Below are 14636 nucleotides of genomic sequence, written 5' to 3' on the forward strand. Positions count from 1 at the left end.
AACATGACTAGTTTGGAAAATTTTGAAAAACATTTCTTTGGACACCCACTGTTAAATAAATCAATCTTTTTATTACATTTATCCAGTAAAAATAAATATTTAACCGGCTTTATCTTGTGATACTGAGCAATTTAAAATCATGATATCTGGAAAAAATCGTTCTATTTTTAAAAAAGTATCTAAAAACGTAGAAAAAATGTAGAAGCAGCAGCAGCTACTATTAATTACTTTACTGTATGCAAACATTTTTTTTTTTTTTTTTTTTATTCTAGAACGAATTAAAAATTAAAAAAAATGAAAATATGAATATAAAAAAGTTCTTACATATTTAGTTAGAGCTCATATTATTAGAACATAATTAGCTTAACTAGAGTTATTTAGTTATTAGAATATATAATTTTTAAAAGCAATTCGGCATTATTTTTGGACAAATTTAAAAAATATAGTTGAAAAACAAATATGTAACGTGTGCACTTTTATCCATTACATTAGTTTTTAACAGTGAATTAAACAGAGTTTTGTTTGAAAAAAACAAAACCCGTAAATGTGAAATATGATTTTTTTGCTTCATGTGTGCGAGCAGTAACCCCTCCTCCCTCCTACTATATTTTGTTTTTTGTCTTTTTTTACAGTTTTTTTCAGCGGATTATAATCGAATTGACACTAATCTACCCAATTATATAAAAAAAAGTACAAAATCAATATTTAAATATTTGTAGGAGGTGCTCAGTTTCTAGTTAAGTTCCTATTTACTTGCCTCCCTACGAGGACAGTTAGACGCAAAGTCAGTTTTTAATGTGAGGAAAATCCAGCTTCCCAAAAAGGGTCAATCTGGATAGAAACACACATAAAAATTATCGCAGTCATGAAGGATTTCTCTTTCACTGACAGAGGACAGAAAAGGCAAAGTGTAGCATCAAAATACTACACTGTGATCTTGGCTCAAAGTCCTGGTAGAGAAATAAAAAAAAAAGTCTTAAACTGGAAAGTTTAACGAAATAATGCATCTCTCGGACAAGAAATGTAATTGAAAATAAAAACCAAATTTATCAAAAATTTTTGAATGATTTGTTAGCTTTAGCAAAAAATGTTTTTTGATATTTAAATAAATGGGCAAAAATACTTAATAAGTTTTCCAAACGTCACGTTTCCTGTTAGTGACGTCACTTGTTTTAAATGAAATTTATTTTTGTCTATTTGTCGTAATTCTTAAGTTTTACACACCTTAAGAATTACAACAAACAAAAATAAATTTCATATTTAAAAGTAATTTGATGTCCAAAATCTAAGGTATAACATTTTCAAAGGCCAATAATTATGACCCACTAACCGTAAATATGGGGGTCAAACGCCTTAAAAAAAAAACAAAAAAAAAAACTCCCTTATCCTACCTCTAACCCTATGTACGAGTGGCAAGCTTCCTCCTCTTAAAACCTTTAGCCCTAACAATAACGCTAAGTTCAAGTGGCAGCTCCTCACCAAAGTTCGTTGGTAAGCTACATATAAGTGTCTAAAAAAAATCCTTTCTTAAAGAAAAGTGCACCATTTATCACCCATAAAAAAATAAATTAATCAACTGTCCTAAAACGTTAGAATGGTCTCGAAATGGTGAATTTTACATTAAAGTTATGTGAAACTAACTCCAACTCTAAATTCTAAAATTGTTTTTGTTTTGTTTCTATCAAGTCTTCAGGGATTTCACACATAATTTTCCAGAGTGGCAACTTCCCCACCCTCTCATAATTGCACAAAGACCTTCTTAAAACCACACATAATCGTCTTTAGAAAAAGAAAAAAAGGCGCACAGGATTTATCTCCAATAGAAAACTATCAGTTAACTGCCCTAAAATGCTAGAATGGCTCAAAATTGGGAATCATTTCACATTAAATTCTAAAACAATACTTGTTTATTTTTAAAGTTTATCATTAAAGTTTTTTTAAGGTGTTCACACGTAATTGCCTACAAAGGTAAAATCACATATTTTGGAGAGGTGGTCAGATGGGGTGGGGGTTAACGGAAGGCATTAATTTTTTTTTTTTTTTTTCACATATTTTTTTTCTTTTTAAGTATTTTTTGATAAAGTTAAAACAAAAGTGGGTGGATTAGGTTCCCCCTGAGATTTAGCAAAAAAGGTCCCAGTTTGGATTGCTGTCCACCATCGACACTTCACATTCGCATATCTCCAGCCATAGCTGTCAGTAATGCTACCTCTTTTTGCTGGACTGCATTGTAGCTGCATGTTGCACATTGTATTGTTTTTAACAGTAGTTTGCACTGTTGACAAAACTCAATTACTGTGTCTGGTGTCTGTAGCAAACAGTCAAATTTATGTTTTGTTCTCTTCCTGACTGACTTGAACGTAAAAAAAATGTGGCTTTTTTTTTTTCCTCTTCCAAAATTTATCCAATTTCTTGTCTGCTGCTCGGTAGTAACACTTGCGTGCATGTAGTAATACACACGGACGAAAAAACGCTTTGGATAATCAGATTTCAAGGTAGTTCTACTAAAATAGCCATATTTTTTAAACCAAAGCACTTCAAGTCTTCAAATTACTACTGTTTTGTTCGGAAATGAATATACTTTCAAATGAATTAATAAATATGAATGTACATTATATATTTTAAGAGTTTTAAGCAAATAAAGTGATAAAAATGTGAACGTCATAAAATGGCGTTTTCGGTAAGGTTTTGTAATGACCCCCCCTGTTTTCTAAAGGTCCGTACCGTGATTGTATGAAGAATTTCGCCATGAAATTTGGAAACCAATCAGAAGAGGTGTTAATCTTAATACTGTCAAGTGTCCGAAATATTTTTGACCATTTCTTTTTTTGTTGTGTTAAAAATAAGACTTTAATATGACGAGTATCGAACATTTAAAAAAAAAATTCTTCGGACACTCAGTAATAAGTAAATCAATCTTTTTATTATCTTTATCAATTAAAAGTATTATTTTATGTTGAGTAGGACCGCGGTAATTGATAATTTAAAAGGACCTACCCGAAAAAAAAAATTGTTTCTATTTCTCGAATTTGGTCAAATGAAGTTAGTAAGCAGCAGCAGCTCCAGCCTGTAGAATCAGCGATAACACAGTGTTAAACAACACGCGTTCTTTAATTTTTATTCAAGAACGAATTAAGAAAAACATGAAAATATGAATATAAATGTTCTTATGTTTTAATTAGAGCTATTTTGTTATCAGAATAACATTAGTTTAGAACTATTCGGTTTTCAGAATGTATAATAACAACAATCCCAACCAATTCGGCATTATGAATCTGTTGCAATTTCTCACATTTCTCGTCAAATTTAAAAACATGGTTAAAAAAACAAAATAAACTTTTGTAGATATATAGGTTGCATGCATTTTTATTCTTTAAATTAGTTTTGAACAGCGAATTAAAACAATGTTTTACTGCGAACAGCCACAAATGTTTTTTTCAAAACCAAAATAAGTATCAAAATCTCGTTTATACATAGATTCGAAAAAGTTGTCAAAAAACAAATATATAACAAATAAATGTTATCAAAGGCAAGATAAGTTACTTTTCTACCTAACTGAATAATTTTCTAGTTTTTTTATTTAATGTAACATGTTTATTCAGCTCGAAAAACGTACAGTGTTTACCGATGTATTGGAAAATTAAAAATGGCGCCTGGCCCGACTCTCTTTGAAACGGTAAGTTTGAGAAAAGGAGTTAAAAATAAAAAAACTATACAAAATACTGTTAAAAACTCACCGAATATATGTCAGCCCATGTCACGGTAACATATATTGAGCGAGTTTCTAGCCGTATTTTGTCTACTTTTTTATTTTTAACTCTTTTCCCCAAACTTACCGTTTCAAGAGAGTCGGGCGCCATTTTAAATTTTCCAAAACATCGGTAAACACTGTTTTCAAGCTGAATAAACATTTTACATTAAATAAAAACACTAAAAAATTATCCAGTTAGGTAGAAAAGTAACTTGCTTTTGATAACATTTATTTGTTATATATTTGTTTTTTTGACAACTTTTTCGAATCTATGTGTATAGTAACACAAACCCTCAAAATCTATATCAATATTCTTTAAATTTTAAAAGCAGTTAGAAATTATTTTTGTCTGTTTGTCCTAATTCTTGTAAAGTTTCACATCCTTATTTACATAAGTTTACATATTTAATAGTAATGTGATATTCCAAATTTAATCCATAACATTTTCAAAAGCCAATAATTATGAACCGCTAACAGTAAATATGAGTGATGAACGCTCTCTTTGAAAAAAAGCTCTCTTAACTTCACCTCTAATCCAAATTATGTGTGGCAAGTCTCCTAAAACACTCTTTAACCCTAACAATAACACTAAGGTCGAGTGGCAAGCCCCCCCCCAACAAAATACCTCTGTAAGCCACATACAAGCATATAAAACAAACAAACAAAAAATTGATCCTTCCTTAAAGAAAAATACACATAAAAATAAATTGGTTAACTGTCCTAAAATGCTAGAATGGCCAGGAAATGGTGAATTATTTTACATTAAATTTTTGTGAAACTAACCGCTCCCCCTCTAATATTGTTTTTGTTAGCTTTGTCTCTGTCAAGTTTTCAGTATGTTCACACATAATTTTCCTTAGCCCTACAATTAATTCAAAGTCCGAATGGCAACCCTCCCTATATTCTCATTGCATAGAAACCCTCTTAAAACTACACATAATCATCTTAAAAAAAAAAAAAAAAAAAAGCATGCATATTTTCCCATAGAAAAAAAAAACAGTTAACTGCCCTAAAATGCTAGAATGACCTGTAATAGGAAATTATTTTACGTTCAATTCTAAAATAATTTGTTTATCTTTCATTAAAGTTTTTCATGGCATTTTATACATAATTTCCTAAAAAGATAGAATCACATTTTTGAGGGGTGGTCAGAAGGAGTTGAGTGGGGTTAAACAGGTGTTAATCTACAATAATACCAAAGAAATATTGCAATATATTCATTTTTAAATGGTCTTATGTTTAGATTTAAGTTTTTTTGTACATAAAGCACATTACAATTCAACTTTGAGTTCTCCAACTTCTTTTCTTTTTATGGATACATGGCATTTTTAAGGAATTGCTGCATATTTATGCACATTTACTGCAGATTATTTGGAAACCATAAACTTTGGGAGATTTTCAGTTGCATATTCTGATTCCTTGTACAAAAATACACTTATATGGTAAATTTCATTTCTTAGTCTTGTGTTTTAACAAAGATATGACATTTTTACTGAAAAAGTAGTGTAAAAAATGTGACGAAACGCATATGGTCTGAAAGAGGGAAAAATATCCAAACGTGTGAGGCACAAAAATAGCCATAACTTCCTTAATTTTAATCAGATTTTTAAAATTTAAAAAGATTCTTTCTTAGCTCATCAAGCTCTTTCTATGCATACGAATATTGAAATATTTCAAGCTATTTCAATTTTTTCATGTGTATTGCTAGTGCATGCGCATCGAGTTGAAGCTAAGCGCATGGTGTTGAGATTGGCTGATCGCCATCTTATGTCAGACAGCAGCTAAACCTGAGTTGTTGACGCTTTGTTTTGGGGAAAGCCAAGCAAACGCCGAGTTATGTCTGGTTCAAAGAATGAACTAGTGCCGGCTTGTCAAATCTCATGATAACTGAACCAATCAGCTTACAAGTGTACCACAGTGATGGTGTCATGAATTCCGTATATTGACAGAACCTGTGTGCACTGTGACTAAAAAATGGAGCGTTCCTCAGATACAGACCATCCACCAATCCAGTGAACACCCTGGTGTGAAGAGAACACTGCACTTTGTAAAGTTGACCAACAATCTAAGAATAACTAAAGCTGAGGTGCAATCGGTGGTTAAGGATTGCAACCAATGCCATTAAAATCCAACTTGAGTGCATTGGAAGCCTGGCAAGTTTGACGTCACCAAACTGGAGCAGGAATGTGATGGATGGAACCAACTGAAAATCGACTGTACCTGACGTTGATAGATTTTGGCCCTAGCTGATTTGCCATATGGAAGGATTCATCAGGAATCTGATAGCATCATCAAGCAGTTGGAAATAGTGTTTTGTGAACAGAGGCTGCTGCTTGAGATATTTATAGTGCAGTGTTTTGTAGGGATAGGTTTGCCATGTTTGCATGAATATGAGGCATTCATGTAAGATTTCAGTATGCTCACGTACCATCAAGAAATGGGATAATCGAGCCATCCCATCACACGATCAAACGGATTGCTACAAGAACACTGTGCTCAGTTGACGAAGCAGTATACAGGCACAATGTCATGCCAAAAGATGACAAAACAGACTCCGCTGCTCTAGTTAACAGTACCTATACTTATATGATTTCAGTTTAGGATACAGACGTAGTATTTGTGCCTGATACAGCAGTTTCTAATCCATGCATGACAGATGTTGCCTGGGTTAAGAATCTACACAGAAGATATATACTGTAAGCAAGTTAAATAACTTTTGTTTCATCAAAAATTGACTTCCTGTTCCTTTTCCCACACATACTCGGTGTTAATGTCATTTTTTGCATATAAAGGGACTCTTCACAAACTGTACTGATATGCAGAAGTTCAAATGCTACGTAAATCAACATCCTAATCTTTTTTAGGCATGGTCCCAATTTATAGCCCCTTATGCCAAGTGGCAGTGGAGATGAGCAAAAGAATTTAAAAAAGAAAAAAAAATACATTGATTGGAAAGGAAAAAAAATGTGTTTTGTGCACACACACACACACACGCACACACACACACACGCGGTTGGGAAGTTCATCTCAATTTCAGGTTTTTTGTCTAGTATCTCTGCGAAAGGAGTTTCCTGAAAAGTAGTTGGATGCTTATGTCTTTATAGTAAGATATTAATGAAAGCATAAAGAAAATCATTACAATTTCCTGTGTTAAATTTGTTGAAATTTCATTTGTATTTCTATTTTACCTTCATTTCAGATAGCTATTTTGGTTTAGATGTTACAGAAGAATTAAAGCGATCTAAACTAGAGGCCCCACCTGTTGTAATTAGATGTGTGAATGAAATTGAGAAGTGGTGCTCTGATCACAGTAAGTATAATGCATCCATCTCGTATTTGTTTTGATAATGTTTTTTTCTATGGGACAGTTAACCTAGTGGATAAAAAGGTTATTGAATTTATTAAATTAATATTTAATTCAATTGAATTAATTTGTAAAAATTGTCTGAATTGTGTCTAGTGCAAACAATAATCATCACAAAACTTACTGTTACAGTGTGTCTTACTGAAGATGTTTTTTACACTTATTAAAAGTTGAAGAATATTGTAAGTTGAAAAATAATTGACTGATAAAGACTAGAAACCACTCAAGGATAAGAGTTAATGAGATGGAATGATTGCCAAATGAAAGTTGAAGAATGTCATGAGAGGATTGAGAATGATTGTAGAGATGGTTTAGAATAGGAATCTGTTAAGATTAGACTTGAACATGATCATGTTTTAATCTGCAGGAAAACAGTCTTGTGTTAATGTGTCTTACTAATCATAAGTCGTTTGTGAAAACGATTGGATTGTGCAAATTTTGCCTAATGGAGGAAGAAAGGAAAGTTTTTTTTTGTTGTTGTAAGCAAACAAGTTTTTGCTGTGAATATTTTATAAGAAGGTTGAATAATACAATGATAAAATTGAAAATGTCACTTACCGTCAATACAAATCAGGCAGTCCAGACAACCGTTCTTCCCTCTTTGTCAGAAACATTGCTCATGGACTGTGAAGATTTAAAAACAAAATAAGAGAGAAGTAAGTTAAAAAGCTGTAGTCAAAATCCATTTTCTACTTTCCATTAGTATGAACTGCTGTTGATTCCCATAGAACTTCTCCACCTTTTGATAACTCCTATATTTAGTGTTGCTGAGTGTTCATAGTCTGGAAAAAGGTAGTACTAGTTTAGAGTAGCAGGTAAGAAATCAGGCCAAACTCAAAAGAAAGAGCAGATATTTATTTAATGGAGAAACCTTTACTATAAAATATTTACAAAAAGCTTGTTTTTAAAATCCAAGAAAATATAAGAATCCTCATTTGACTGAATTTACACTTTTCTTTACAGAAGATGAAGCCATGAATTTTTATAGAATATCTGCTCGTACTGATGACATAAATGAACTCAAGTCAACTCTTAACTCTGGTAAGTATTTAATTGTTAATGTGGGACCACTTAACAAAGCTAAAAGTAGTTACAGAAAAAAGTTGATGAAATGGGTACATTGTTACATGATGATGAATATGATAAGAGGATTGAAAATAATGGAATGAATGACTTATTAAGGATGATTTATGGGAAGTGCTTATTGTCATTAATTTGAGGATGACCATGTTATAAGCATCAGAGAAGCAATTCTATGGAAACATATTTCACGGGTGGAAGTTTTAGGGAAAAAAAAACACTATTCATGGAAATTCTTTTTGATGGTATGCACACGTATGGAGAAACCAAGACTTGAATCTATAGTAGAATTGCTTGATTAAGAAAAATTGTTTTTCTTGTTCATGATGGTTAATGAGGTTAGAAAAATTTATTTATTTTTTTAAATCAATAACTTCCATCAAAATACTACCCTGTTTTGGTTTAGTACCACAAATGAACCATGATACTTGTCTTTGGTCTATAAACTTGTATTCTAACCAGAAAATATTTTCCAATTTAAAGTTTAGAGGCTTGCAAATCACATAGCAATTTCTCAAAGTCAAAGTTAAAAAGTTTATTACCAAAGGTACACACTTAAAACTTGTTTGTCACTCTCGTTGTATAGTTTCCTTGATAACTTTATTAGGTATTACATAGCCTATAGATGGCTGATATACTGTAAAACAAACCAAACCAAAAGTGATCTTTAAACTTTTAAATAGCCAACTAGAAAGTAATTTCTGACGAGAATTAAAGTTTATCCAAAATTTTGTTTAGGTTCGTTTGTACTTTTAACCAAAGAGTATCAGCAATTTACAATAGAACTAGAAAATTGTTTTTAATATTTAGTTTTACAACTGTCTTCCTTTTTGGAATTATTTTTTTAAAATCTAATTTTGTTTGTATTTTTCAAAGATTTAATGAAAAGCTTCATTTCTTTTCAGCTTCTGATCCCCTGCTTGTGGATTTGAGTGACTTTAATATCCATTCTACTGCTGGGGCTCTTAAGAAGTATTTAAGAGAGCTTCCTAATCCCATCATTCCAGTTGAATGCTATGGATATTTTATCAAAGCAGCAAGTAAGTATAGCTTTATTTTTTTTCTGGGTCCCAGATATCATATTAAATTATATCCGGTGGTGAGAACCCCAATTTGAGAGCTTTGGTGATTATAGAATTTTGCCTCACTTGCTCCACTCTAATCTGTTAAGATAAGTGAGTTATTCCCCTTGAATTATTGCACTTCTGGAGAAGAGAAGGATTGTTAATGGTGTTTAATTGGAATAGTACAATCAGCATTTACTCGAAAGCAGAAATTGCTGATGATGTAGCAACCACAAGAGAGAACACCTATGACAGGAAATTAACATCTATCAGGGTCACATCTGGGTATGACATAAAACTGTATCCGTCTGTATACGCATACATTAAAGCAAACACCTTGAATATATATTTGAAGATATCCGGTAGAAACTTGAAACAAAGCTTCTTTGCTTCTTTTACCAAAAAACTGAATTTAGCATTATGCCCCCTCAAAAACAAACAAACAAACAAATCTTTCTTCCCTTTTTTATATGATTATTGTGATGGGACAATTTCAAAATGTTTCCTTATTCCGATACAATTATTGATTCTGTTCTAAATTCGCAGTTCTGATACACATACTGATTCCAATTATTTTACAAGTTCTTAACATTTAATAAAAGATTTGGTGCTTTTTTTTTTTGTATTGTCTACATATATTTTGCAAAACATAAAAATACACTTGGGAGGAGTACATATATTACAAGAGTAGATCTTTCTAAATATGTTTTCCTTGTAATTGGTTGAAGATTGTGAGACAGGATTTGTTTTTTTAAAATAAATCTCATTTACATTTGGTTGTCATTAATGCAAAGTGAAATTTACATAAATGATTAAAAAGAATCAATGATTGGTTTGCAAAATAAGAAAACAGTTTAAGAACAGAATAGTTACAAGCCTGTGCCATATCAAGTCTGAGTTTATACATAATAATGCTACTGTTTAGAAAACCATTTTTAACATTGTGATTGGTCTGTGTTAACTATTGTTTTACTTCTATGAAGAAATGTTCATGTTTTTTCTTGCAATTATAAAGATTTGGTTGGTTATTAAATTGATTTGTGTTACTGAAAAAAGAAAAACAAGACAAATAATAATGATAATAATAATACTGACAAATAGATTGACACCTTTACCTAAATCATTGCCCTCAAAATGAGATTCGACTTCTTCTTTTTTGTTTTGATGCTTACATAGCAGAAAAAAAAAATAAACAGTTTAAAAATTTTTGAGTTTTGCACATAAATTTAACGTAAAATGATAATCATTTTTAGCCTATTCAACCTTTTTAATCTTGTATAATCCCTCAAAAATTAAAACAAAATACTGGTAGAACATAACATTTTTGCTCGATTGTTAACAATTTATTTGATGTGTTTCTATCAGCGTTTACTTTTCAATTTTGAGCGGGTATTAAGGATCCTTGTGAAGGGCATATGGTCAGCCATTTTTTTTTTTTTTCAACAGAGTGATTGAACTAAACACGAGTTTTAAAATAAGTTTAATCACAAATTTGTCTAGGTAGGTAGAAGAGTCTTGTCTTTGGTTACATTTATTTCTTGCATATTTGTTTTTAATCTCTTTTGTTCTGTTAGTTAGAAAAACAAATGCCTGAGTCTCATTTTTCTTGAGAGAGGGGTCTAAGTTTAAATTCGGAAAACTTCTAAATGATTTTCTCTTTACATATTTTATCCCAGATTTTGATAACTGATTGTGAGATTTTTATCTATATTTTTCACTTGTGTTCAAAGCAAAGAAGTATGATAAACATAAATTATTTTAACAGAAGCCGAATTACAGATGACAGTGTCCAGATGGCACCAACGAAATTGAAAGAACGTTTTCCAGAGAGTTTTAAATCTTTTAATATCCAGGGTGAACTCCCTGAAACGTTTAGCGAGTATGTGCAAAAAGGTTTACAAAGGGATGTTTATAATAATGTACTAATAAAAGAAGTAAATTATACTTTGAGAATCAGGATTAAATCTGGGGGTGTGATTTATAACCCATTCCGTGGCTCTTAGTCTTATGTTATAAATGAACAACTTCTAATAAATAATTAAATTTGTGTTTGCTTTATTTTTATTGTCAAGGAAAAAATAGAAGAGTAGTTATTCCCAAAAAGTTCTGAGTTTTCTGATTCCAATTCCAATTACTCATCCCAACAGTATTATTAACTGAAAATTTTAAGTGTTTTAAAAAGTAATGACAGATTTCAGAAACATTTATTTTCATTGAGTTCCGGCATCTATCAAACTTTTTAATTTTCTAAATTTGCTTTAGATGATCAGAAATCATTGAAATACTCATATCAAGTGAGAGTAATTATTTTTTTTTTCAAAATCTGAACCATTTGTAATAGTGTTATTACTTCCCAATGCCCATATCAAAGTTACCATGATAGAAAACATTTAAAATGTTAATAAAATTAAATTTTATCAACATTCATCATCATCATCATCGGTTTAACGTCCGTCTTACATGATTACACATGTTGAATGAAAATAACTTGCAAATTATCTACGATTTAACCGACTTTTTTTTTTTTCAAGTCCATTTTTATCATTGCCTTGTTGACAAGGCCATGAATTTGCCGACTGCAACTTTATGCAGACCACAATATTGTCTTCTTCACGCCTACCAAGTATCTTTTTATTTTCACGTTGCATTGTCATCTTTGCCTCTTCCCACCATGTGTTCAATTCACAAGAGGAAAAAAAAAATAAGAACAGAAGGTCACCTGCTTACTTGCCTATTGATGGCTTGGTAAAGAGTAGAAAAGGAGAAAAAACAGAACGTAGACTCTTGTTTAATTTGTAATTCTTATTTTGTTTTAAATTCAATCTCTTAATTTTCTTCTTTTAAAATGTTTTACTTGTACGTTTCATTCACTTACTCTCATCTTTTGATTGTAATAAAGTTGCTATCACAATTTTTAAGGAATGTTTTATGTCCTATTATAATGAAATATTCATATCACTAAACTCACAGATTGACTGGAGACATTTTAATAATATCTCTTCTATTTTTCTTCCAGAATCTGGTTCTGATAATGAAGGAAAGTTGATGGAATTAGTAAATTCACTGCCTGCTGCTCATGTGTCCATTTTACGGTATTTAATGGCACATTTTTGCCGACTTTGGCAAATGCAGTTTGAATCTGGAGTTAGAGATGACATTGATAAGCTGTCAAAAGTATTCTGTCACATCATTTTGCGGCCCCCCTGGGACCGTATTATGTATGTATCTTTTTATTCAAATATTTACGAAAGATTTTTGTAACATTTTTTTTTAAATTTGGGTTTGTTTTAAAATTCATATCACTAGAAAATTTTGAACTAAATGAAAAATGTTCTTTTTAAATAAAAAATACAAAATATTTTTAAAATTATATTTTCAAAATACACAAACTAACATTAAAATTAATAAAATTTATATTAAAAAATGTAGAATACCATAAAGACTTTTTTTATCTTTTTATTTTTGATTTATCCGAAGATTAACATAATTGAAAAGTTTAATGTTGAATGATACAAAATTATATTTAATGTTGAATGATACAAAATTATATTTAATGTTGAATGATACAAAATTATATTTAACATTGAATGATACAAAATTATATTTAACATTGAATGATACAAAATTATATTTAACATTGAATGATACAAAATTATATTTAACATTGAATGATACAAAATTATATTTAACATTGAATGATACAAAATTATATTTAACATTGAATGATACAAAATTATATTTAACATTGAATGATACAAAATTATATTTAACATTGAATGATACAAAATTATATTTAACATTGAATGATACAAAATTATATTTAACGTTGAATGATACAAAATTATATTTAACGTTGAATGATACAAAATTATATTTAACGTTGAATGATACAAAATTATATTTAATGTTGAATGATACAAAAATCTGCATTTACTCATGTCCAAAGTTTGATCTCTCCTTCACAAAATGAATTATTATTTCATGAATCTCTTTTATGATGTTAATAACAGTTTGTAACAAAAGATTATCAGCAATGTGATGATGGGTCACTGTGTCATCTCGGACATTCATATAACAATTAAGAAAATTAATATTAGGAAGGCCTCTTGATGACATCGCTAAGATTTGTTGTGTGACAAGATTGTTGATATCTGATGGCAAGATTTCTAAATTAGACCATCTGGTGATGCGGAACATGACAACTTTTTGAAGTTTGATTAAAGTCTTTTCTTACTTATCCAACTTATGTTGATTATCCTCGAATGTTACAGTGACTATAGATTTAGTTGTGAAACAATATGATTTTTCTTTTCTGTCCAAAAACTCCATTGAAGAACAGGTCACACTCTATTAGTGTTTTTTGGACCTAATGAATGTTTTTGATACTGTTAATAGTTCAACGCTATGGACAATTTTTGATTTATTGTAATTATTTTTTTGTTATTTGTTTTTGCACATTGAATATTTTAATAAGAGGAGAAAAAGAAAATGAGAGTAGTAGTAATAGTAGTAATATCCATATAATAAAACTATTAATCCTTCCGATTATTTTTATTCATCTTTCATACTGTTTCATTTGGTAACATTGTTTTTTATGATTTATATTCAACTTTACCAGATTTCAGAAAATCATGCAAAAGGAAGTAATTTTGTCCTGCATTCGCATGGGACACGCACATAAACCCACTCCTTGCTAAAAACAAAAAGACCCTCCAAAATGTTTGGCATGCCAAGAACCCTTTACAGTAAAACACTTTCTTTTAGATTGTGGTGATCTCGTGCATATCCGGTAAAATTATTACAATGTCAACAATATGAAAAAACTATTTAAAAAAATAAATTCTAACAAAATATTAACATTTCTGAAAAAAGTAAATTTATACAAAAGAATATAATTTTAACTCAATCCAACTTTATCCCCCCCCCCCCCCGAAAAAGAAAGACCCACATCACCTAATGATCCAAAAAGGCTGACTTGATTTATTGAATAAGGTAAAATATCAAACCCACACAAAATAATCCAAATTCCAGAACTTGGTATTAAATAAAAACAACAAAAAAAAGAGGGTTGATAATGCTATAAAACCAAACCAAACTGAATGTTGATACAAAATTTATTAATTTAAGAACAATTTTATAAAATCATTTCTTTCAGCAGATGAATGACCCCATATTTTCCTTTTATCTTTTCAGGGAGATAGTTGAGAACACTAAGTTGCATATTGATATTATTGAAGATTTGCTCACTTATGGTGATTGGGGCGTGGAGAAGCCAACCATCCGTAATCCTCCTCCAATACCAAAACGGCCATGTAAGTTAACAGTCTTAGCATTTGTGCACTCACTTATTGCTCTCTTTGTACTTCTGCCCGACCCA

At 30.5% G+C, this 14636-nt stretch overlaps 1 protein-coding gene across 2 annotated transcripts in view; it reads left to right on the forward strand.

Moving 5' to 3' along the window:
* The window catches only part of LOC145279882 (phosphatidylinositol 3-kinase regulatory subunit alpha-like), a 140331-nt gene that overhangs the window by 81937 nt on the left and 43758 nt on the right, over nt 1–14636 (forward strand). For both annotated transcript variants that reach the window (XM_080131341.1, XM_080131342.1), the window contains exons 12-16: nt 6951–7061; nt 8079–8156; nt 9101–9235; nt 12276–12477; nt 14453–14571. In XM_080131341.1, the coding sequence (XP_079987467.1) occupies nt 6951–7061; nt 8079–8156; nt 9101–9235; nt 12276–12477; nt 14453–14571 (645 nt within the window). The remainder of the gene's footprint in view (nt 1–6950; nt 7062–8078; nt 8157–9100; nt 9236–12275; nt 12478–14452; nt 14572–14636) is intronic.

This window comes from Euprymna scolopes, chromosome 7, assembly GCF_053919585.1.
Source record: "Euprymna scolopes isolate OS-2025 chromosome 7, ASM5391958v1, whole genome shotgun sequence".
NCBI lineage: Eukaryota > Metazoa > Mollusca > Cephalopoda > Sepiida > Sepiolidae > Euprymna > Euprymna scolopes.